At 39.8% G+C, this 24,330-nt stretch overlaps 2 protein-coding genes across 24 annotated transcripts; one reads left to right on the top strand and one right to left on the bottom strand.

The window, feature by feature from the left end:
- Positions 1-504: 504 nt before the first annotated feature.
- Positions 505-10,165, bottom strand: rhebl1 (Ras homolog, mTORC1 binding like 1). Of its 4 annotated transcripts, none has more exons than XM_011474668.4 (9): positions 9,834-10,107; positions 9,642-9,709; positions 5,945-6,016; positions 5,770-5,837; positions 5,562-5,644; positions 2,934-2,990; positions 2,805-2,852; positions 1,957-2,038; positions 505-1,869 (listed from the first exon to the last, which is right to left on the bottom strand). In XM_011474668.4, the coding sequence occupies exons 2-9, from the start codon at positions 9,691-9,693 to the stop codon at positions 1,777-1,779; spliced, it is 555 nt and encodes a 184-aa protein (XP_011472970.1). In that variant the 5' UTR covers positions 9,694-9,709; positions 9,834-10,107; the 3' UTR covers positions 505-1,776. The 4 variants fall into 4 exon arrangements, with proteins under 4 accessions (XP_011472970.1, XP_020558706.1, XP_004068545.1 ...); XM_020703047.3 differs by having other exon boundaries at positions 2,934-3,023; positions 9,834-10,064; XM_004068497.5 differs by having other exon boundaries at positions 9,642-10,165.
- A 3,540-nt stretch (positions 10,166-13,705) lies between these two features.
- Positions 13,706-22,617, top strand: LOC101172893 (IKAROS family zinc finger 4). 20 transcript variants are annotated; one of them, NM_001305412.1, is given in 10 exon segments: positions 14,842-14,881; positions 15,786-15,890; positions 16,099-16,341; positions 17,155-17,322; positions 17,406-17,555; positions 19,415-19,546; positions 20,218-20,363; positions 20,414-20,532; positions 20,534-20,640; positions 20,755-21,104. In NM_001305412.1, coding segments are annotated over 10 exon segments (1,560 nt in total).
- The last annotated feature ends 1,713 nt before the right edge of the window (positions 22,618-24,330 follow it).

Genomic DNA, 24,330 nt, shown 5'->3' with positions numbered 1-24,330 from the left:
AGGTACACTGTGAGAAAAGATTTTCTTGTTCTGACTTTGCACAGCACTACTCTGAAGTAAGCTCTTTATATTCCTTCCTCTTTGCTTGTATTATTCGAATGCGTCAACTTTGTCTTCTTGCTCCTCTCGTTAAGGATAACAGTGAATCATCCACCTCCATGTAATCCCAATTGTTCTGATGTATACGATCTGATAACATCTTAATTTCAGAAATAAAAGGCTAACCTATAATTGGTAGAGATCACCTGCTAAATATAAAGATATATATAAAGATATGCATATATTTTTAATGTAAAAGTTATGACTTATTAAATTATAGAAAACCAGCCCAATTTTCCTTGAAGGCAGATATGTGGGCCACACCACAGACCCGGTGGACTACAGAACACATTTCTGATATTTTTTCTGTTACACTGACATCACCATGAGTTAAAAAAATGCTGTAATTGTTACCTCTCACATGACCGTGGTTTCAAAGTAAAAAAAAAATCGAATGCAGCAGAATGAGGAAACAAATGAGTAACAGATTTATTTACAAAACTGTTTACAGCAAGATTTCAAAATGAACATCGACCCACAAGGGGATAATGGTGCGTAGGTGTACAACACCTGCACTGGTACTGTCAAGTCAGCAGAGGGAGGAACTTCTAGAGCACCTTAAGTCGAAAAAAAAAAAGGCAGATGGGAGTTTGAGCGACCGTAAGGCACAAAGACACAGCAACACCAGCTTCTGCAAGCATCAACCTTCAGTCAACTATTTACATCAAGCACTTAAGGTTAAAAATGACCACATGGACAGCATGGGAATTCTGCAAGGCTCTCAAGTCAATGGAGTTTACAGGTTTTTGAAAAAAAGCTGAAACTCTCGTGTTGACGACCACTTCCAATTGCTCTGCACGCAACCCTGCTTTTGACAAGCATTTATAAACAACTCAAATGCCAAACAACCTGTGGTCTTTTAGCCCTGCACTATGCTATTTCAAAGTTGAAATTAAAAAAAAATGAGTGTACTCAGGATCACAACGGAACCACAAATCTGCATTGGGCAGATCCAACTGGTAACACCAGTTTTTATTTATATCTAAAAGCCAACTAATGAGGACTTATGGTAATTAAACTAAAGACAGAATCAATGTTATAGGTAATGAGGAGATACTAAGCTAGAACAAGTCTATCTGCTTAGCAGAAGAGTCTTAAGAGTTGTTACATGTGTATTAAACTCTTCCATTGTGACATAAAGCTCTACAGTTTTAGTGAATTGTTTCTTAAGTTCACAGAAACTGTAAGAAGTGTAAAAACAGATTTTTTTAGATGCGTTTATTAAAATGGGTCTATGGAAATTCTCCATTCCTGAGAAATGGAGGCGCTTTGTCCCATTTAAAGCAATGTGAACTGTGCATTCCGGTCCAAAACATCTGAATTTACACAATTATTGAAGATACACAAAGTCTAACCAGGTCTCTGTTTGAAAAAGATTTACATTTGTATTCATTTAATTCTGTACAAAAATGTGTCTATTTTGGGGGATTTTTAGGTGATGTCTACTTTCAAAACCTTCCTTTTTAATAGTTTGATGCTTAAAAAACTTCCTCCTATGGTTACAAAATATAAACTGTCTGGACAGTCACTTTGTGCTAACATGAAATAATCTGATAATGCAACAGAGCAAGAATGTTCCACTGCAGCGTCCTGGGATTGGTGAAGTCCCGATTGGCCAGCTGGTGAAGTTGTGCCTCCTGTCTTCAGTAAACTCCATTACTGACGTTCTGGACACGGTCACATCACGGTGCACTTTTTCTCCTCTGGGGGCGCATTTCCATCAGCTTTCTCCATCTCTAAAATGATCCGCTTGAAAACCTCAACGGCAGTCTGTGTTAAGAGAAAGTATTGTTGTGTTCAAAGCTAACTAGGCCCCACGTAAAATGATTAGGCAATCGATGCTGGGTGATCCGTTACCTCATTCTCCTTTGCAGAAGACTCCATAAAAGCAGCCCCCCAGGAATCAGCAAGCTTTTTACCCTCCTCCGGTTTGATCACACTTTGAATAAAAAGACCCAATTAATACTTTTATGATGCAGAATCAAAATGTTCAATAAACAAAAGGTCAAGTATGGCTGACATTTGTGTTTTTGAATTCCTGGGGGGGGATCACTGTTCTTGCTTGCTCTACAGTCCCCTGGCAAACCAGAGTGATCTTGATTGAAGAGGACACTAACAAAAATACTCATAGCAGTCAAGTCTGCCCTTTATCATTGGAGGCTTGAGAAAAGCAACTTAAAAAGAGACAGATACCCCTTTCCTTTGTAATAATTCTGTTTTCACTGTAGAGCATATTGCCACAAGGTCATCAAAGATAAATTAGGAATGAATTCATTGTGTTGAAATTGTTTTTATTGTGTTTTTCTTTTTTTTACAAATCCTCTGTAGTCTCAATGGTTCATAGAAATACAGTCTGGGTCTCACAATCAAAGACAAACTCTCTTCTAGGAATGATAATCATAAATTGGGATGAAACTGCTCCAAACCTACAGCACAACAAGCCCACAGTTTCTAGCTACCCTCCAAATTAATCAACCTACTATAACCACTTATGAAGATTGGAAAGTTTGTTTTCTTTTTCCCAATCAAAGCATGAATGAAGTTGGGCAATGAGGTCGTTTTGATTGGATTTGTCTGCCATACAGAGCCCATTGTGTTGCATAGTACTGAACTTTATGTTCTTATGACATAAATGTATTGCCAAATTAACTCAGAAAAAAAAATATCAGTGCACAGTTTTGTATAATGCCAGCAGATGCTCTTACCGTTCCATGTGGAGGTCTTTTTTGTTCCCTACAAGAACAGTGGGAACCCTAAAAAGAAAGTTTCACGGTTAGCAGAAACAAACAAAGATGAGAAATGTTTAAATAAATAAATAGAGGAAGTGTACTCACTGAATTTTCCCAACCATGTCTAGTAACTTGTCGTGTAGAACCTGCACGACTTCAAAACTGAACAGAGACAAATAAGCTACAGGCACAAATCTGAGAACAGCAAGCACACATGCATTTCATACATGCATAACATAGTTGTTTTACTTGACTAACTGTGCTTTGAGTGTTAAACTAGGTGATCAAACAACAGCTGTAGATTACATAGCAAGGACTGGAGAGCATCAAAAACTATTTCCTATGTTGAGTACAGAGTTGCTTCTCTAAAACGCTATTCACCTTCAAGATCCTGCCATTTTGCTTATTTTTAGATCAATTTTTATTTTTATTTTACGTTGCATTGTGTTCCCTGTCCTGACTGGCAGTTGACCTAGTCCAATCTCGGCTTTACCACGTCTCCTGTACAGTTTGCCACAGCTATGTGGGCTTTTGATTGCAATCAGATCTTTGTTTCCATTTTGTAATCCTGGACTTATTTTTCGAAGAAGGTTTAAACGCTGAGAGAAGAGTGTGAAAATGTTTTGCTGTGTTCAATTCACAAGGCAAATTTGCTGCTCGATGCCTGTCCAAAAATGTGTTCATAAACCTGATGCTCTTGCAGCGTGAGGGAGGAGCTACTTTTCAAAGTTTTTAGCCTCATCGCTACATGGGAGCATTGGCTGTATAGCTGTAATGTACAGTCAATGCATGGAATACAAGGATGAGATCTAAAGCAGTGTTTTTCAACCAGTGTGCCGTGGGAAATTGCCCTCATTAACTGATCTAAAAACATTTCCCATCTCCAGGATATCAGCTCTGTGTTCATCCAACAGGCCCTGATAAAACACTGAGTAGTTAGGAATATGAAAGATCATAAAATACCCTTTTTTTTGTGTTTATTTGATTAAATTGAAGACATTTTGATAAGAATGACGGTACCGCAATTTAGCCGTAGCGTCAGCTGTTTTAGGAAAAGTCCCGCCCCTTTAACTGTCTCCACCAATCATTCTTGGAGTCTTAATCACATGTCATTAGTCTGACCAATCAGAAGTGGTTAAAGTCTTCACTTCCTTGTTCCATTTCTGCTCATAAAGTCTCTCAGTTCCAACAAAAATACCAGCTAAAGCTCGTCTTTAGCGGTGTAGCTTTCCACAGAATCCGGTGTCAGACCGTGGAACAAGGGAACAAAACCATGAAGCTCCAAGACGCTAGTCTGTCTGCGTTCGGCAGCTGTTTGCACTACATCTCCCATGATGCATTGGGTTAAAGTGACAGCGTCTCAGTGTACAATTAGTCTTCCTTTGACATCTTGAAACCACAACAAACACACATCAAACAGTTTTTAAATCTTCTAACTTAACCTTTATTACATCTTTTAGAACAGCCGCAGCTTCCAGCTTTTTCTGCCACAATGATCACAAAAATGTATGTGAGATTGCAGAGGGGCTGAAGATCAATACAGACTATAGAGTTTAGGGCTGAAACGATTCCTCGAGTTACTCGAGTTACTCGATTACAAAAATTCCTCGAGGCAAAAACTCTGCCTCGAAGCCTCGTTAAATTCCTATGACGCGCACTATTATTCACACGGACCTTTTGAATTTAATCGATTACTCGATTAATTGATCGATTAAGTGCTAGATTAATCGATTACAAAAAGAATCGATAGCTGCAGCCCTAATAGAGTTTCTCCTTTTTCTTTTTTGGATGCTGGTGTGCCGCGGGATTTTTGTCAACGTTAAAGTGTGCCGTGGCTCAAAAACGGTTGAAAAACACTGATCTAGAGCTTCACAAAAGCATAGTTAATCATGTCTAGGCTCATGAGGTCATTCAGAGACTCTCCCAGTACGGTGGGCTTCACCATCTACTGCAGGAGCTGCGTCTGAATAACGGGCGCTTTCGGCGCTACTTCCAGCTCTCTGTGACCCAGTTTGACGACTCGCCGTCCCGCATTAGTCCAAGGAGGAAAAATATAAGAATAAAATTAGAGGATCCATTTCAATGGTCTCCATGCAAACAATAAAACATTATAAAGTTCCGAAGTAGAACAAAAAGATTATTTTCAGTGTTGGTTTTAGACCCCACCAGCTGATCACGTCCCAGGGCAAAGCGGAGTCACTGATTGGATGATGCAAGTTCTTCTGCAAAGTTCAGATATTTCAAGTGGCGCCCGAATTTTTGCCGCGCTGCCACCAGACGACGGTCAAAACACGCCGCAGGACGTCTGATCATTTCTGTACTCTGACCTTACAATGAAACGTACCACTCCTGCTGCGCGAATCGCATTCGATGTGAACGCAGCTTTAATGAAGAAAGTGTATAAATTATGTGCCGCGGGGCTTTGCAGCCTTTGACACATCTGTAATAATTGCAAAAAATAGAATTGACTACTTGGTAGATTTCACCTACCCTGGGTCATTTTTAGAACGCAACTCCAGCAATAAACGAGGGAAAACTGCACTTTAATTATTTTTACAAATGATCACTTTAAATCTCAGCCATTTAGCCTCTTTAACTCGCTTAAACACGCTAAACAGCTGCTGTTCAGGCCTACAAACAAGATAAAATGTTTATAGGCTAAGGATTTAAAAAATACATCCTTTCGTGTAAATTCTATTAGTAACAACAGATCAAGGACCCCAGACCACTAACCTTTTCATTGAAGTAACTGAATAGACGAGAACATAACCATGGATATCCATTGAGTGGGACTGTGGAAAAATGGAGTACTCATCCTGCAAACACAGAACGCGTGTTACAAACTTTCAGGGTCAATTTACAAGTTTGTTTACAAGAAACATTGCATGTCATTAAACTAGAAATGAGTAATGTTGGGTCATTTTTGAGGGCAACAGCTTACTTGTCCAGCTGTATCAACGAGCTGAAGGTTGAAGTCTTGACCGTTCACGTTCACCATTTTGTTAAAGGCTGGAAAAAAAGAAAGTTCAGCTATTTCTTAGGTTCACTCTTATAAACTTGTTCATTTATGAATGTTTCTGCTGCATTTCCCACAGCTGATCAGTACATGGACTTACTGTTCTCAATGGTTGGGTCATAGGAGTCAACGAACTGCCCTTCCACAAACTGTATCGTGAGAGAAGACTTTCCTGTTGGAGGGAAATTCAAACAAAACGCTTGAAAATGCACAATCGTCATCCGCCAACATGACATTCATTTATCCTAACTTTTAAATTACTTTTCAGCTTTATACATCTCAGACGCTTTTATCAGGATTTTCTTTTCCAAAAGAAAAGCAGGACAACTTATGCTCGTCCACAGCTGAAACTGTCTCACTGCAAGAACTGCTGTGACTGGAAAGTTGAACTTTATCCCCTCCCCTTCATGACCTGATAATGACCTGTCTGTTGAGGCCAGCCTTCTACAACCCCCCCCGCGCGCACACAAACAATGACTGGGCCTAATTGAACCATCTGGCGGGCCGGACACGGCCCATGTAGACGGTTGAATTTTAATCCGACCATTGATCCAATCGAGATATTTTGTGCATGTAACCGCAGCTAGTGATTCAGAATGCAGGGTATTTAACCCGGGAGTTTGATCAGAGAGAGCAAACCGTGGTGTTTACTAGGCTAGCCTACTGAAACCTCCAAAACTGGATTATAAAGAATATATAATATATATATATACATATATATGAAAATAGTAATAATCACCTAAACTAAATTAGTATGTATTTAGTTGCTGATATGAAGTACATGATGACAGACATTTGTTTAGCTGTGTGTGTAAGATAAAAACAAAACACTGAAACAAAATATGGTTACCATCCAGGTAAGGCCGAAGATGATGACAATCTAGCATATTTTCAAAATACTCTAGTAGTAAATAGGCTTTTTTTTTTAAACAAAGACTGAGCTGATGACTATTCTACTCAGAAAGACTTGAATGGAATCACTTGTAGAAATGTATGATTTTACAGTCATCCTTACGACCAACAAAATATCAAACATGGTGCAAAGAAACGTAAGAAACCATGTAAAAACTGTAATTATACTTAAAGGACATGTTTCTTTAAAAAATTCCAGGACGTTTTGAGCAAAGCGTTAATGTAACGGCAACTATTTAGGTTAAAGACTTTCACCTGTGATTGCATAATGGTTAAATATTGCCATCCTATTATCAACAATGTATCTGGTTACATGATAAAAATCTGAAACCTGGGAGTTATCAGCTGACAAAATTAAACTTTATGCGTTTACATGTCCCTTGAAAATCTGTCAAACATGTAAAGGGGCCAAGCTTTAATACTAAATCCCCCGTGTGGGCTCTTTTCTCACTGATCAAAACCTTGTAGGAGCCACAATCTTACTTTAACCCTTTAGTAAAGTTTGATACGACTTTGCATTCATTACATGGTTACTTTCATAATAAATATTAATTATGAATTATGTCTGGCACAAATAAAAACAGAAATATAAAGGAAAACTGGACTTTGTCAACATGTGAAATTGTTTTTTACTTTTCATAGAAGCTTGTTTGACTTCCTTTCAAAATAAAAGATGTCCTGTGCCAGACAAGGTCATCCCAGTACAGCATGTGCTTCTACGAAAGACAAAAAACTGCATTTTCCCCTCTGGACAGCTGCTAACTATTTTGTGCAGCGTTGAGATTATATGTGCTTTAAACTCTTACAAGGTCAGACTTTTTGATCAAAGTTTAGCTTTGAAATCTGTGCATTCTGGAGGAAGCGTAGAGCGAAACAAGGCTGCTTGATGTCAGCAGGGATGTAAAAATCTTTACAGTTACATCCTACTTCTAGGTGCACCTGAGCCATGAATTTATAAACTTAACCAGTCTAGATTAAATGTACTCATTTCCTTCTAAAAAAGACGAATATTTTATTTTTCTTCAGCGATGTGGCTCTGTAGCCTCAAGTTGCAGACCCCTGCTATAGTAGTAATCAGATTACCATCAAAGTACGTGTGTCTGGACAGACGCAGGACTCAAAGCTTCCGTTATGTTGTTTAACAACAAGTCTCATACAATAAAACTCAGCGGGACCTGCAGATTCTATAGTGACATGCTTTCTTAGTCTGTCTTTTACACAATCTGGAGAAAATTGATGATTGGCTTTCTTTTAGCAACCACTTCCTCTTGGTTTTTGTTTAGCATGCACAGCCTGACTATCATCTGCTGTGATTTTTAAACACACATTTTCAGGTGGAAAACAACAAAATTAAGGTAAAACAGGAGGAAAATAATTTCTGGTGTGTATTTACACAGATTATGAGAAAAAGGTGTTTGAGAACTCTAAGTGTCAGTGTCTTCTGGCAAAAACACTACAAGTACACGCACTCTATACTATAAATGAGTTAATATGCTTGATTACTTTTTATATACCATCTTTATACTGTAAACTTAAAATGTTCCAGTGTAGTCTGAGGACGTTTTTAAATTACTATCCTTCCTACTACATGGGTTTTCTGCGCTTTTCCAGACACTCAAAGCGTTTACAATGTGTCCATTATTCGTTCCCTCCTCATTCATACTTAGTGATGGGAAGCTGTGGATGTAGCTGCCCTGCGGCAAACTGACAGAGGCCTTCCTGCTACTGCACGCCTACCGCCCTACTGACCATCACCAGGACAGTCACACTGCCGTATACTTATGTAGCACTCTCTACCTTCCTTGAAGGCTCAAAGCTTACTCAAAGCTTACTCGCAGCGGAGCCGCCACATCTTCCACCAGAGGCAAGGTGGGGTTCAGCGTCTTGCCCAAGGACACTTCGACACACGGTCGGGCAATGCAGGAATCGAACCCGCATTGTTACGATAGGAGGTCGACCGCCCTTCCACTGCACCACGGCCGCCCGTGGACTGAAGGCAGGGAGGGTGAAATGCCCTAGGGGTGTAACTGTTCATTTTAACAACCATTTCACCAATTTCATAATTTTGAATGATCCCAATCACTGATCTAAAATCAATCAGTGTGACTCAGAGATAAATACCTGGGTACTGAAAAGTGCAGGTGTAGTTTTATTGTGTTTTCCGCTGTGATGGACTTGGTCTTCTTTATGTTTTAGTAAAATAAACCTACCATATCTCAATCCTAATGGAATTTTTTAATATTATAATTTTTATTTATTTATTTTGAAACCTTTTTTTAAGACACAGGCTGATTCATGAACAACTTCCCTCAGACAGATTGATCTTGTTGTTGGATGGTAGGAATAAATTGATCGCTAAATTCATACTCCCCGACTTCCTACACAGACATGGTCTATACTACAGAATGATTGTAATTCTTGAGTATATTTAATTAAATAAACTTCAAGTTAACTAAATTTTGCTAACATAAAGGATAAATAGTGTATGTGTGTAAAAAAATAAACTAATGTGTGATTGTACAACTTCTATTGTAAACAATACGTTTAGAATACATTATATTAAGGAAAAACTACGTTGTCTCCGTGGATCTTAATAAAAAATTGGGAAATAAAAAATGGTGGGAGACTTGAACCGGATATTCCCAGCTGTGCTAACAGCGAACACATGCAGTAACATGATGTGGCTACAACTTAGCGGCTAAAGCGGGACTCGAGCTTCGAGGATAACAAACAAAGGGAAAGAAAGAGTGGAGTAAACACAAGTAACGCATGAGCACCCGTGAAACCACCATGTATGCCCGACAGTTCGACAAACAAAAGCCCGCTCGACACCGTGCTAGCCTGCTAGCCGACGAAGGCTAGCTAGACATCGGTGGGGTACTTACCTACGGACCGGTAACCCAGAACGGCGATTTTCCTGTATTTTGGCTGCGGCATTGTGGTGAAAACGGCGCTGGGGGAAGAAAAATTTAACCGTAGAACGCCACCAAGTTTTACGACAGCAAGAAAAAAACAAAACAAAACAAAAAAAAAGTTTTATCGCCACATTCGTGTCGAGTCACGTGATAACAACAAACTTTTTGGGAGCTGAGCTCTCTCTCCGCTGGGCCTCGAGCAGGAATCCCAAAGTTCAGCGCGAGCAAACAGAAGCCGCGTGCGTCTGTAAAGGTCGTTGTGTGGACGGCGCGGTCCTCCACACCTGCAGGTCACGTCAAACGGAACACACAACCGTCGACTGAAGCTCGGCTGCAAATCTGACGGGCAGAGCGAGTTCAACGCGGTCTCGATGAGCGAGTCAAAGTGACGGAAACGGTCATTGTGTAAGCGGGCCGTCGTCACCGCACGTCGGGAGGGACGCGCACGGCTGTTCTGGCCCAAACGCGCGCCAGAGGTCACTCTTTGTTCCTCCATCTGAACACCTTTCTCTTCAGATTTTTCTAGACTGACTTTACACCTGTTTACTTACACCCACTACTGCATATTTACAGTAAAATGTAGATTTTATTTTAAATCAGCGCTTCTACTCGGCCACAATTAGGAGGATTCGTAAATTAACTTCATGTTTGTAACAGAAAATCTATTTTTGCCGATAAATCTTTCAGATACAGCTCACCTTTGGTTAGACAACCACAATAAACAGATTAGTGCCCCTGCAAAAGTATTGAAAAACAAAGTTAATGTTAGAGGAATTAGTACAGCAGCATCGATAAGTGGCAGAAGATAAGAATTTTCATTAAAAAAAATTATTGGCTCAATTATTAGAAAGACATGATGATATTTTAAGTGTCAGTTTTTTTCTAAAAAGACTGTTAACAATTTAATGTTTTTTTAATTAACAAAATTCTAATTTTAGTTTTAATATGTTGGGGGAAAAAACGAATGTTCAATTTCTATTGAGGCTTTTATTGATTTCATGACATTTAATCAGATAAAATAGTCCTATCTGATACTCTTTTTACTTAATTAGTTTATTTGAGTTGAGTTAAAATCCCACTTGAATCATCTTTTGATTTATTCTTTATAACTATGATTATGACAAAAATTCTATCCAAAATCTAAAAAAACCTGTGTTGTTTTCTATGACATCTGAATGGAAGCATTTGTGTAGCATTGATAAAAATAAAAGTCAATACCAGAAATTCAGAAGAAAAAAAAGAAGCCATTTGAAAAAGATTGTATTTGTGACAGAAAATATAATGGGCAGTTCACAAGCTCCCTGCTCAGAGCTCTTAACAACGGGGATGGGAAGTGGGGCGGGGTTGCCATCTGCAAATTTCTATTAAACTACTGCTGCTCTGCAGATGTATGGAAGGGATTCTGTAGCATAATTAAAAATAAGAGTCAATATCAGAAATGCTTTTTCATTTTCAAAATGAAGCTGCATTTGTTGACTCAAAATTAAAAAGAAAAATTCATCCTCCAAACTGGTTCTTCTTTTCCTATGTCAACACCGCTCATTCTGTCACTTAATTAAAATGATAAGGGAAATAGTATTTGACATTTTATTTTCAAAGAGTTCTGTATGGAAGCGATTCTGTAGCATAATTAAAAATAAAAGTCAAAACCAAAAATGCTTTTTCATTTTCAATCGCTTCCATACTTTCGCAGGGTGGATGTGGAAACGCAACTGCAATCCCCTCTTTGCATTTTCACTTTAATTATGTAGTAAAATAAGTGGTTTTTAAGTAGAATTCGAAAAAGCATTTTAAAGGACTGACATTTAATTTTTATTTTGAATGATTTGATGCAGTTACATTGTGAAAATGAAAAAGCATTTCTGTTAATCCATGTTAATTGTCAAATTAGACACTTTTAATTGAATTTTACTACACATTTACCAGAGAACTTTTTGAAAATTAAATGTCAAATACCATTTTCTTTATCTTTATCATTTTAATTAATTGACAGAATAAGCGGTGCTGAAGAAGAAAAAGAAGAACCAGTTTGGAGGATGAATTTTTCTTTTTAATTTTGAGTCAACAAATGCAGCTTCATTTTGAAAATGAAAAAGCATTTCTGAGATTGACTCTTATTTTTAATTATGCTACAGAAATGCTTCCATACATCTGCAGAGCAGCAGTAGTTTAATAGAAATTTGCAGATGGCAACCCCGCCCCACTTCCCGTCCCCGTTGTTAAGAGCTCTGAGCAGGGAGCTTGTGAACTGCCCATAATATTTTCTGTCACAAATACAATCTTTTTCAAATGATTTCTTTTTTTTCTTCTGATTTACAACAATTTGAATAAAGAAATATTTGGAAATGCATTTTTGAGCTTAATATTCTTAATATATATGTCCTCCATCATGAGAAAAGTGCCATAACACCAAAAACACAATTTTCGTGGAGCGAGTCTTTAATAAATATTCAATGACTCATTTTTCTACATGGTATTCTTTGTGAAAACAGTCTTTTTTGGCAATAAATCTTTTAATATTAGAAATCCTGTTTATTTGTCTTTGAAATGGAAGTGGACACAAGGGAACATGCATGTGAGAGATGAGTAGAAGGGTTTAAGATGTGGGTTATAACCATGGCCAAATCTTTTCTTCCAACATCAATTAGCCTATTTTGTCTTTTTTGTTGTTGTTGTTGTTTTTGTTTGATTAAGCGTATGATTGAACTTTGAATAATTTACAAGTATTAGAAACAATAGTGTCGTAGAAAAAACCACACACAACCATAACAGCCTAGTGCCTCCTCCTCATGCAGGTCATTAACCTGATCAGGGTGGAATCCCTTCCAAGTTTTTTCAGAACCCAACAAACATGACTGTTGATCCCTTTTGGCGACAGTACACTCAAACTAATCCAATGGACCAAGGAACCTAATCGAAGTACCGGTAAATAGCATCATGCGAGAGAGAAAAAAGCAATGAGTCCAAGAGGACTCCTCAGAAGTTGCCCAGATTATGCACAACTTCACAGCAACTGTACAGCACAAAATGAATTTATTCACTGGTCTCAACTTGGAAAAAAGATTTAGGGTGTACAGTTTGACCCTGTTTGTGCATTTAATATTTTTGTTTTACTTGATAAATAATCTGCACTTAGACTGATATAGTATTAATATCTTTAAATATGTGTTAAGAACTGGATTATGGCAAGTATGTAAAAAATCAAGTAAAATTAATGAAGGGTTTTAACCAAAATTAGCTTATTCCTATTAAGCAATCAGGCAAACTCTATTTGATGGTCATTACACCTAATTCATTCAATGTGTCCTGTGTGTACATACTGTATGTACAAGTAAAACACGTCTCCTTGTGATTAGGAGTAAATATTATGTGAAGAGAATCCCATCTTTTTCCTCTCTTCTCTTTATTTTCAATTCAATTTATAACTTAATTTCCACAGAGATGTGAATCTCAACCCTGGAGAACCCACCAGGTCAAATGTGACCTTATTTCTTAAAATTTATTTATTAATTAAAATAAATAAAACAATTACTGTTATTTGCTTATACCCAACATTGACAAACAAAAAACCGAATTATCTAAAAAACTTATATATACTATTTTTTAATCCTTTTTTTTAATCATAATGAAAAGTCGGGAGGGGACCGGGAGCGCGCATTCTTGTGTTTTCAACCATTGCTGCAGTACCACTTACTGGACGCTAGTGGCCACTCTCTTGATTAAAAAAATACATAGGATGAAAATATTTAAATGTGTTTTATGTTATGTTACCCAGTCACGCCGTCAAATTGAACTTGATCTATCAAACTTACCTGGGAACTTCCCATTTGCCAGTGATTGTAATGGAACAATTTTTGTTGATTCTGTAAAGAATTAAAGACTCAACGGAACATGTTCATTCTGCTTTTCTGCGGCAAAATAAAATAAAAAAATGAAAAATAATAATAATATAATGCTAGTTTTTGGTTTAGATTTTAAAAAAGCCAGAAGACGGCAGTGGTGTGATACTCGTGACGTTGGTCACTGTACAAAATCTGAGAAGAAGATGACGCTGACCTGGAAATTATTAGGAGTTGGGGTTATTTCTACCGGCAGATCATCATGTCGTCAGAAGTGGACAATTGAAAATTCGGAACATTTTTCACCAAAGTCGCACTGACGGGAACAGGTAATGCTGTGTAGTAACAGAGGAGCAAGGTGTGTTGAAGTTTTTCTAGAGTTATCTGCCTTCGTTTAGTTTTGGAAGCAAAATCCGAAGCGGGAGAGCTAGCATAAAAGCACTAGCTTCCTCTCTGCGGCATTTAGGGGGCGGTGGCTGCCATAGCAACCGTTACGGAAACATTGGCTAGCACAGTCAAAGCTTACGATGGTTTGTTATGCTAGCCTTAAACATGACGTCGAAGTAATTTGAATATCGAGCATAGGGGGTTGTCAGTGAGTTAATCACACAAGCCAATCGTATGTTCTTGCGTCATTGTTTAAATAGTCTATTTTTGATATGACGTCTCTGCCTTTTTGTGGGAAACTGTCGATGATGTGAAGTTCTTGTGTTGAGTCTAGCTAACGGTGATTTCCATCTTATGCTGTAAGCTAACATTAGCCACAGAGGCCGTAAACTTTTCAGACTTTATTGCCACGTTTGTGTTGAAGCTAGCATCGCTGTCTTGGTATTTGATGCCATCACCAAATTCTAATGATATGTGCTTGTAAACGTCGTTTATTAAAATGAAAAAAATATTCTTCTTTCCCTTAAAAATGTTTAAAGATGGAAGTGTTAACTTGGCTTCTTTTCAAATATATTTACATTGTATATTTAAATACCTTTTTGAATATAAACATCTTGTTTTTGGTGCATAAAAAATTATCAGTTTTAGTGCTGGCCAAGAAAGTTACTAATAGATGGAGATGCAGTTATGCATGCTAGGTCCTAACTCTCTTTTATAAACAAAGTTCCTAGGGAATTGCTACTAGTAGATGTAATTTAAATTTCAGCCTCACCTAGTAAACATCCCAGATTGTCATTTGCATAATGAAAGGAAACCATTGCCACTTGAAGATGTATAGCTTTGAGATAAGCAATGGTGTTGTATGTAAGCAGCAGCGGGGGTGAGGGAAAGACGCCTCCTCTGACTAGCTTGTCCTTTTTATTCAGGTTTCAGCTCAAACTAGCATGGATGTTGATGACTGCAATGGCCCGTCCTACACATCAGGTAAAGGAAGGATTGTAAAAGGAATGCTGGAATCTCCTCCTTCAAAGTATAGAGATTAATGACAATGAACCGTTGTCAACAGGATGCCACTCTAATAGCGTAAAGTCCCACTCCAATTATTCTTGGATCTATTGTAAAAGTGTTCCCAATGGTCTTTTAATTATGATTATGCCATTTTTAGACAAAAAAGAAAGAAAAACTGTGTCGTTTTCAAGGACCTAATTTCTGCAGAGTCCATTAGGAATTTGCATCCAAGTTGTGGGTGGGACAGTTGGGGCGGTGTAAGCCCCCTCCCAAACTTCCCATCATCCCTATGTTTACACTTATCCACCGCTAGCTTACAGTTCCTCACACTCCCAAACCAACGTTAGCGGTGTAACAAAAATGGCGAGCAGTATCAGAGCTGTCCAGCCGTACAGTTTAGATCCAGATTCCAGATTAGATGGGGAAAACAAAGTCGTACATGGATCTATTTGTCTGCAAGTTGATGCATCGGAATGGAGCGGCGCAGAGAGCTTGTGGTCTGCCCATTTTAGTTTGAACTTAACAACTACAAGCTTTTCTAACTGCATTTTTTTAGTCAGCTCTTGATTTACAACAATTTGAATACAGAAATCCTCAGAAACAGTTTAAATCTTAATCTCCTTTCTATACGTCCTCCATCATGAGAGAAATCCGGCAAGAACATGTGAACAACACCAAAAGCATCATTCTCATTGAAGTGGGTCTTTAACAAGGAAGTGGGCCGTAAATGTCACTCATGGTTCAAATGAGGTCTTCCTTCATTCATTTTCTGAAGGTTATGCAACCAAACTGGGAGATGCGACGTCACCTGTATTTGAAAAGCAGGAGGAACTGATTGGAACATTATTGTTTATTAGAACAAATGTTTTTGTGATTCCAGCTAGTGGAGAATCTTCCATGGAAAATGAGTTTTCTGGGGCTCTAGGAGGTCCAACAGTGAGCACCCCAAATAGCAAAGATAACTCTCCGACTCGTTCCCTCAGTGGTAAGTTTCAAGTTAATCGCATTTGACTAATTTCTGGGTATACTTTATTATGAACACATTTTCAGACGTTGTATCAAATGCTATGCGTTTAACATGATTGACAAACCTGTTTTTGAGCGCAGTCACTGAATTACATTCAAGACAAAAGCGTTGTGGGTGACTTGACTCATGAATTGACTTGCTGCACGTGGTTCCTGCACTTTTGTAGCCAACTCCATCAAAATAGAGCTGTACAGTGATGACGATCCTGAGGTTGAACGAGGAGAACGGTTAGAAGACAGAGGTACAAGGCAAAGATCTGAGTCTGGGGAAAATTTTAGAGAACTTGCCAATCCTGAAACCATGCCAGCTGGAGCCGCCAGACTGCCGAATGGAAAGCTAAAATGTGATATCTGTGGAATGATCTGCATTGGGCCTAATGTTCTAATGGTGCACAAACGCAGCCACACAGGTGATTGTGTTACTTTTACTTTTACACCCTGCCAGTGTGTTTTAAAGGGCCTATGTCATGCAACATCAACTTTATTGAGCTTTTAAGTATTTTATAATGTTCATTCCTCACAAAAAACAACCCCAAAGTGGTATTTTAATCCATTCACGCATTTTTGAGCATTCCTCTGAAGACCGAAGGTCTGAGCTCCAGCCAATCCACGAAAACGAACGGGTTCCCACATTGTGGCCTCACAAAGTGGAGAACAGCCCCTTCCAGGAAGTGCCAGCCCCGCCCCCAGGCTAACAGACACACCCACTTTCTCAGTGGAGCCAGAAGTGATCGGCTTTTCCTTTTTTATGCACATCCATTTTTGCAAAAGTTTGGATGTTGTTTGTTTCATGGGCGAAACGCTGACACGCTGCCGAGGCCCACTGTAGGTTGATGTCATGAAATGGGCGGCGTCCACAAGGAGTGAAAGGCGGAGCCTCAGAGATCCAGTCGTCTTACTGAGCTGCATAAATAACTCCTATTTCAGTAAAAATCATTTTTTAGAGTGCCAAAGGTAATATATCTTCATATATGGATGGATATAGTCCACTCTGAAAGGCTTTAGAAAAGCATGATATAGGCCCTTTTATGATTTAAATTGCATCGCATGTAAGGCTGCTTTGCAATCTTGTTTATAATTTTTAGGTTTTAAAAACTTCCCTTTTTTTGGGTGTGGGGGTGATTTCTATATTTGGAATTTATGACATTTTGATGATGATAATCGACCAATATGTCAAGTATTTTGTTTTTTAGATTAGCATGTTGGCTTTAACCTCTTCATAGGTGAGCGGCCTTTTCAGTGCAATCAATGTGGCGCCTCATTCACTCAAAAGGGCAACCTACTTCGCCACATCAAGCTCCATTCTGGGGAGAAGCCTTTTAAATGTCCCTTCTGTAGCTATGCCTGCCGAAGAAGAGATGCTCTCACTGGACACCTACGCACCCATGCAGGTAGGATAAAGTCCAACTTCACACCTGAGTGATATAGATTTCAAATAAAAGTTCTACTGCTAATAATAACATTGTGTCTTCAGTGTCATCTCCAACTGTCGGAAAGCCATATAAGTGCAGTTATTGTGGCCGCAGTTACAAGCAGCACAGTACACTGGAGGAGCACCGTGAGCGCTGCCAAAGCTACTTGCAAAGTCTAGAGTCACAACTACCAAACAATGCATATACTCCAGGTATGGTCAAGTTCTTCCTTATATTGTGCTACGTCACCTGTCGTCTGACATTCTGATGTGTCTCCATAGGAATCTAATCCTACTCATTTAATCCTTCTTTGAAATGTTCAGATGGCCAAAACCTGTACAGTTTATGTCAGATGAAGTCCTTTATAAGTTTATTCATTAAACAAAATGGGTTCTAATGTTTACGGAGGCTGCAGGCAGACTGTAAAAGCGCATCTGCATCCATAATTTAACATATGTTTTATTTAAATATGCTTTGTTTTAGATACAACAGAAGTGAATATTTAGTCCATTTTTGAGATTACAACGTTTTCAAAACAAATCCTGCACTCTAGTTCTACCTTTTTAACTTTTAACTTATATAACTTAACTTATATACAAAGAGTGGCAAGGTAGTCCACACAAGAGGGGTCTCACTCCCAGAAGGAACAATAGCAGACATCGAGGACAGTTACAAGTACCTTGGAATTCCGCAGCCGCAACCTGGAGCAGGCAACAAGGAAAGCTGCAACAGCTAAATACCTCCAACGAGTAAGGCAAGTCCTGAGAAGCCAGCTCAAAGGCAAAAATAAGACCTGGGCAATAAACAGCTACGCACTGCCAGTTATCAGATACCCTGCAGGAATACTAAGATGGCCAAAGGAAGAGATACAGACCACGGATGTTAAAACACGAAAGCTCCTCACCATGCATGGAGGGTTCCATCCCAAATCCAGCACCCTGAGACTGTATGCTAGCCGCAAGGAAGGAGGCCGAGGACTAGTGAGCGTAGAAGCCACTATCCAGGATGAAACATCCAAGATGCACGAGTATATCAAGGCCCCAACTGACAGTGTGCTCAGTGAATGTCTCAGGCAATGGAGAACAGAGGATACAGTGCTGGAGGACAGATCATCATGGGAGGACAAACCCCTGCATGGGATGTACCACCGGACCATAACTGAAGTGGCTGATATCAAGAAGTCCTACCGATGGCTAGAAAGGGCTGGCCTACAGGACAGCACTGAAGCGCTCATCCTGGCAGCTCAGGAACAAGCCCTGAGCACCAGAGCGATAGAGGCTCAGATCTACCACACCAGACAAGACCCAAGGTGTAGGCTGTGCAAAGAGGCCCCTGAAACAATCCAGCACATAACTGCAGGATGTAGGATGCTGGCAGGTAAAGCATACATGGAGCGCCACAATCAAGTGGCTGGAATAATATACAGGAACATGTGTGCAAAATATGAACTGGAAACCCCAAGGTCAAAATGGGAAACACCTCCGAAGGTGGTAGAGAATGAGAGGGCAAAGATCCTGTGGGACTTCCAGATCCAGACTGATAGGATGGTACTGGAGAACCAACCAGACATTGTAGTGGTGGATAAAGAACAGAGGAAAGCCGTTGTGGTGGATGTGGCAGTGCCAAGTGATGGGAACATCAGGAAGAAGGAATATGAGAAACTGGAGAAATACCAGGGACTCAGAGAAGAACTGGAGAAAGCCTGGAAAGTGAAGGTGACAGTGGTGCCTTTGGTAATTGGAGCACTCGGGGCAGTAACCCCCAAAGCTGTCTTGGGTGCTTTCAAGTGTAAATGATTTCAGCTAACTACACTGGCCCGTCACATTTGTGACACATTAGCTCAGTCTAAGGTACGACTGTATGTGGAGGTGAGTGCATGCACAGATGCAGGAGTTGGGAGTTTTTTCTCTTCTTCATTTCAAATGTGGGGCAACTTTAAAACGAGGCCAAGCTTCAGATCTGACTCTCATTGTGCTTCAAAGTAAACTATATCTTGGAATAACAAACTATATCTTGAGATAATAGGAAACCTCTAAAATATTACAGTTTGTTTGTACTCTGTGCTGTGCAGGAGAGGAGATGAGAGAGCTAGAGTTTATACCAGACTCCTTACTGCAGTCCTCCTCAAACAAGATGGTTTTTATTGATCGGCTTGCCAACGCCGTCACCAAACGCAAGAGGTCCACACCACAAAAATTTGTAGGTGAGCACGTGGTCTAAGTGTGGACACTTTTAGGTGAATCTCAAAGCAATGTTAATTGCTTCTTTTGTTATTTTATGTCCTTCTCTCGCATTACAGTATTTTTGTCAAGGTGTAATCACCAACCTCTGCGGTTAAACACACACTTATATCTATAGATATTATGCAAGCTGTGTGATTTAAAATATACCTGTCAGAAAGAAAATAGGTTGGATTTTATTAGAATTATTTGAGTTAAATTTGACCTATTTGTGAGAAGTGGCTTCAGGAAGTGACATTTAATTTGAGTAAAATCCATACTGGGACACTCGTATTCCATTCAGAGAGGGACATTACTTGGAAACCTGCATCTTGACGGCCTCTTAAAAGTCCAAAATGGGTCTCTGCTTGGATTGTATCTCATGAGTCCACACGTCATCGCTGCTGTTAGGAGAATGTTTTTGCCTATAGTTCCCCTTTGGGAAGAAATACAGTCTTTAAATGTTTTTTTTCTTTTCTTTTTGGCATTAGATGATACATACAGTATAATAAAGACTAAGAAGACCCAAATCTATGTTTTACTATAAGTTCAAACAAATAGAGAATTGACGTTTTGGTTTTGTGAAGCTTTTTTTTTTTTTACCTTGAATGGGGGTTTGCTTAATGTCTCATGACTGTTTTTCTCTGTGTTTCAGGGCAAAAGCACATCCGCCTTAACCCTGCAGATGCACCTTATGAGCTGTCTGCTGAATTGGATAAAGATGGGGAAATGCACAGAGGGGACCTTGATAGCCTGTACGTTGGTGGCCTTGGAGGAGAATACCCAGGCGTAGCAGGTAATGTAGGAGGAGGGACATCAGAGACTCTGAGGCCCCCGCACCTTCCCACCAGTCACCACGCATGTCCCTCAGACATCCGGCTTCCACACAACTCCAATCACCCTTCCGTCAGTCTTGGTCCGAGGCTGGATTGCACAGGGACCGGAGCTGGGGTAGGAGTCGTTGGTTTAGGAGGGAGGGAGGCAGCTGAAGGTCATGAAGACGTTTCAGCTGGCCCAAGTCATGTACCCTCGCCTAGCAACGGTTGCCAGGAGTCGACAGACACAGAAAGCATGCCAGATGAGCTGTGCAACAGCAACACTCCAGTTTCTACCTTCCTCGGTAACAATGGACATCACCTCCTCCACTCCAGCAACCACATCCCAAGACTTCCTCCCACTACGCATCATACAGGTCGGGACAGACACAGCCTGAGCAATGCCAAAGAGCGGGATGTTAAAAATGAAGAGGGGAGGCATTCTGCTCTCGCACCCCCACCCCTCGCAGCAGTTCCCGTGTCACTGACAGCACACTCCGCCACCTCCACCGAGGCTCTGCGAGTCGTCGATGGAGAGGGCCATGTGGTGCGTTCTTTCCGCTGCGACCACTGCCGTGTGATTTTCCTGGACCATGTCATGTTTACTATTCACATGGGCTGTCATGGTTTCCGTCAACCTTTTGAGTGTAATATCTGCGGCTATCGTAGCCAGGACCGCTATGAATTTTCATCACACATTGTCCGTGGAGAACACGTCTTTGAATGACGGCCAGACGGACCCCCGTCTGCTTCTCCAAGAACTTCGTTGGGATTTGTTTTGGAAACACTAATACCAGGACCTGGCTAGGTTTGGTCTACACATGATCAGAAGGAGTCCTTCAAAGATTCAAATAAATAATTCAAACAGGCACACAGAAAATGTATCTGTAAAAGAAGAGGTTAATTTAAACTGGGACAGTGGTATTTAGGTGTCCCCAATTATGATACACATAGAATGAAATGCCAGCAGCTGCTCTTTTCATCCTCAGTGCCTTGCTCTAAAGTTCAGGATTCAAACTACAGGCACTCCTGGCGGTCAAGCCAGAGTTCTGTTCTATATTCTCATGCACTTTAGCAGATGATATCAAAATGCCAAATGCCTTTTTTTTTTGGCTTATTTAAATTTGTGTACATATTTTTATGACATGCTACGAACACTTTTTTTCACAAAAAAAAGAGGCAAACAACAAAGCTAAACACCAACATTGTTGAAACTCTCAGTCAACCTGTACAGCAACTTGTTCTTCACAAACTGCAGACCAAACTCAAAGCCAGGTCCAGTTGGTTGGACTGAAGATGCCTGTGACAGAGGGTCGCACATGCAAAAATGCACTTTGGAGAAAACAGATGTGTGTGTTGGTGTGTGTGTCTGTGCATGTGAGAAAGGTTCTGGAAAATGTGTTTGTTTTTCTTAAATGAAGGCTTTTTCCGTTGGTCTCATATGGGACGATGTGGTAATTATTCATGTTTTTATTTTGTTCCTTGTTTGCTTGTGTTGCACTGATCCATGCCAGAATTAATGATATTAAACTGTTTTATAGAATTCATGAAAGAGTTGAACATTTCTCTAAAGAAAACATGGAAAACTGTTGGATGGGGGGGAGGGGCTCAGATATCACTGCCACAATGAAAGGTTATCTAAAGGGTAGATTCTGGTTTTTATATTTCTGTTTTTAAAATATATTAAATTTCTAACCAAAACGTACAATCTTGCCTGTGTTTGTGGTACCTTTAACCCTTGTGCTATCTTAGATGACCCCCCCCTTACATTGACGTGTTCTCCCTACCATGACAAAGATGGATAAAGGTGGAAAGATTTCATGTAATCCATGGACACCAGTGAAGATCACAAATCATTGAAGAAAAAAGGTTCAGAGCACTGTCTAGTGGGTCTAGATGACCCAACTCCCAATGGTAAAGGGCCTACGATAGCACAAGGGTTGAACAGACTGGACCTCATTGTACTGTGCCTTCCTTCACCTGGTTCTGCTGACATGAAACCATCCACCTTCACATGTCTGCGTGTCTCTGTGTGACTCTTGGAACCAACTGCAGGCAGACAGCTGTCGTGATCTTGAGTCTATTCTGGTGTTGGTCAACAGTGGAGCTGATTTGCTTCTAGATTTGATTCGAATGCAGTTTAATGCTGAATATGCAACCAATCCTAATCCTGCTGCTACACTGAAGAGTGCAGTGTTTTACAGTGTCCTGTTGTTCCATTAAAAACGATTTACACCTAATGAACTCTTCCGCCGTAATCATGTTGTAAATGCTAATTGTGATGCATCAACTTGTGCAGAGTTGAGTTTGATGTTAAATGAGCGTCCATGTGTCAGCCCTTCTTGTCTGAAACATCAGCCAACGACACTTCAATTCAGATAAGGTCAAACTTTCCAGAAGACGTTTGGACAACTGGTTGATTCAAAGCCACTGAGTTTGTTTGTGGAGAAGAAAATGTTTTGTTTCTAAAGAAGTACAACTTCTAAGATTTTTTCCAAATTAAGTTTAAAAGAAAGTCTAACCGGAGGAAATTATTTCTACTTTTTACAAAAAGCTAATATTCATTGCAAGTCTCTACGATTGGGGGGGGGGGGGTTGAGTCGTTACAGGATAAAGAAAATTAGGAATTACAGATGTATCTTCAAGAAAAATGTTTACACTTTACATTGCTTAGCTGCATTTATACCATGTGTACAGTAACAGCCATGATTCATTATAGTGGGGGTCTGCAACCCTCAACACTAAAAGGAGCCATCAGGACCATCTCCCCCCTGACCAAAACCCAGGTGGAGCTGCAGTCTTTTTCATTCCTCCCTTTTGGGGTCACGGGGCTGCTGGAGCCTATCCTGGCCACACGTGGGGGAACGCAGGGGGGCATCCTGGATAGGTCGGCAGTAGGTTGCAGAAGTAGGCCATGTTTTTTCTTCTCTGTGGCTTTGTACCAATTGTCCCATGGACAACCTGGGTGCAAAGTCATTTTACTCTTAAAAATATGACACTGCTTTTTATTTGTGTTACTTTCATGCTGCATATTTGGTTTTGTCATGAATCAACATAGAAATATAAGGGGTGTGGGGGTTTTAATTTGTTATATAAATTTGAAATTTACTTTTGAAAAGGGTCATTAATTCTTTTTAACATAAGACACCCTGTGAAACATACGGTCTTCCCACTGCAGCAAATGTTCTCCAATAAAAACCCCATCCAATGCAAGTCAAACGTATCATTTTCTCTTGTTGCGTCTAAACTCCTGTGCTATCTTAGATGACCCCACCCCTACATTGACATGTTCTCCCTACCATGACAAAGGTGGAAAGATTTCATGTAATCCATGGACACCAGTGAAGATCACAAATCATTGAATAAAAAAGTTTCAGAGCACTGTCTAGTGGGTCTAGATGACCCCACTCCCAATGTTAAAGTGCCTAGGATAGAACAAGGGTTACGGTGGCTTTGTCCTCTATTACTGTTAACATGAACATGTGCTTGAAACTTTCCCCAATCATACTCAACAGTTTACAGAAAATCCAATATTTTACCAAAGCTTTAGCCAGGCTTTGAAATCTGTGTACTCTGGTTTATATAAAGCCTTTTGGGGTAGTGCCAGCAGTAGCAGTGATGTGTAAACCTGTTTATTTCACTGATCCAGAAACACCTCGGTCACAAACCTGACTAAAATTAAATTGGTGAACAAATGACACTTGTTTCGTTTGTTAAGACGTGGAGCTAAAAAAAAGGGGAATACATGCCTGCAGAGCCTAAGGTTGCAGACACTGGCATTACACTGATTTAAGTTCTCCCTTAGAAAAGCCACAGATTGTGGTGTTCTCCATCAAATGCCTAAACTTAAGCTCAATTAGATAAAACATTGAGAATCTCAAACAGATTTGGGTCACTGCTCAGATGAAATCCTCTGAACACATGTAGCTGCAGTGAAGACTTCCTCCACAGGT

The sequence above is a fragment of the Oryzias latipes genome, chromosome 5 (genome assembly GCF_053564925.1).
Source record: "Oryzias latipes strain Hd-rR chromosome 5, Olatipes_Hd-rR_3.1".
In the NCBI taxonomy this organism is placed as follows: Eukaryota; Metazoa; Chordata; class Actinopteri; order Beloniformes; family Adrianichthyidae; genus Oryzias; species Oryzias latipes.
The sequence above is the reverse complement of the archived record's forward strand: the minus strand, read 5'-3'. Positions and strand labels throughout refer to the sequence as shown.

Bases quoted from the DNA above. Each gene is read 5' to 3' on its own strand.
- rhebl1 (XM_020703047.3), bottom strand. From the start codon at position 9,693: ATGCCGCAGCCAAAATACAGGAAAATCGCCGTTCTGGGTTACCGGTCC. The intron at 5,838-5,944 runs GTAAGTCCATGT...CTTTTTTTCCAG, and splicing joins TGACCCAACCATTGAGAACA to CCTTTAACAAAATGGTGAAC. The intron at 1,870-1,956 runs GTAACGGATCAC...CTCTTAACACAG, and splicing joins CTTCTGCAAAGGAGAATGAG to ACTGCCGTTGAGGTTTTCAA.
- LOC101172893 (XM_020702953.3), top strand. The intron at 14,882-15,785 runs GTAAAGGAAGGA...TTGTGATTCCAG, and splicing joins TGGCCCGTCCTACACATCAG to CTAGTGGAGAATCTTCCATG. The intron at 17,323-17,405 runs GTAGGATAAAGT...TTGTGTCTTCAG, and splicing joins ACACCTACGCACCCATGCAG to TGTCATCTCCAACTGTCGGA.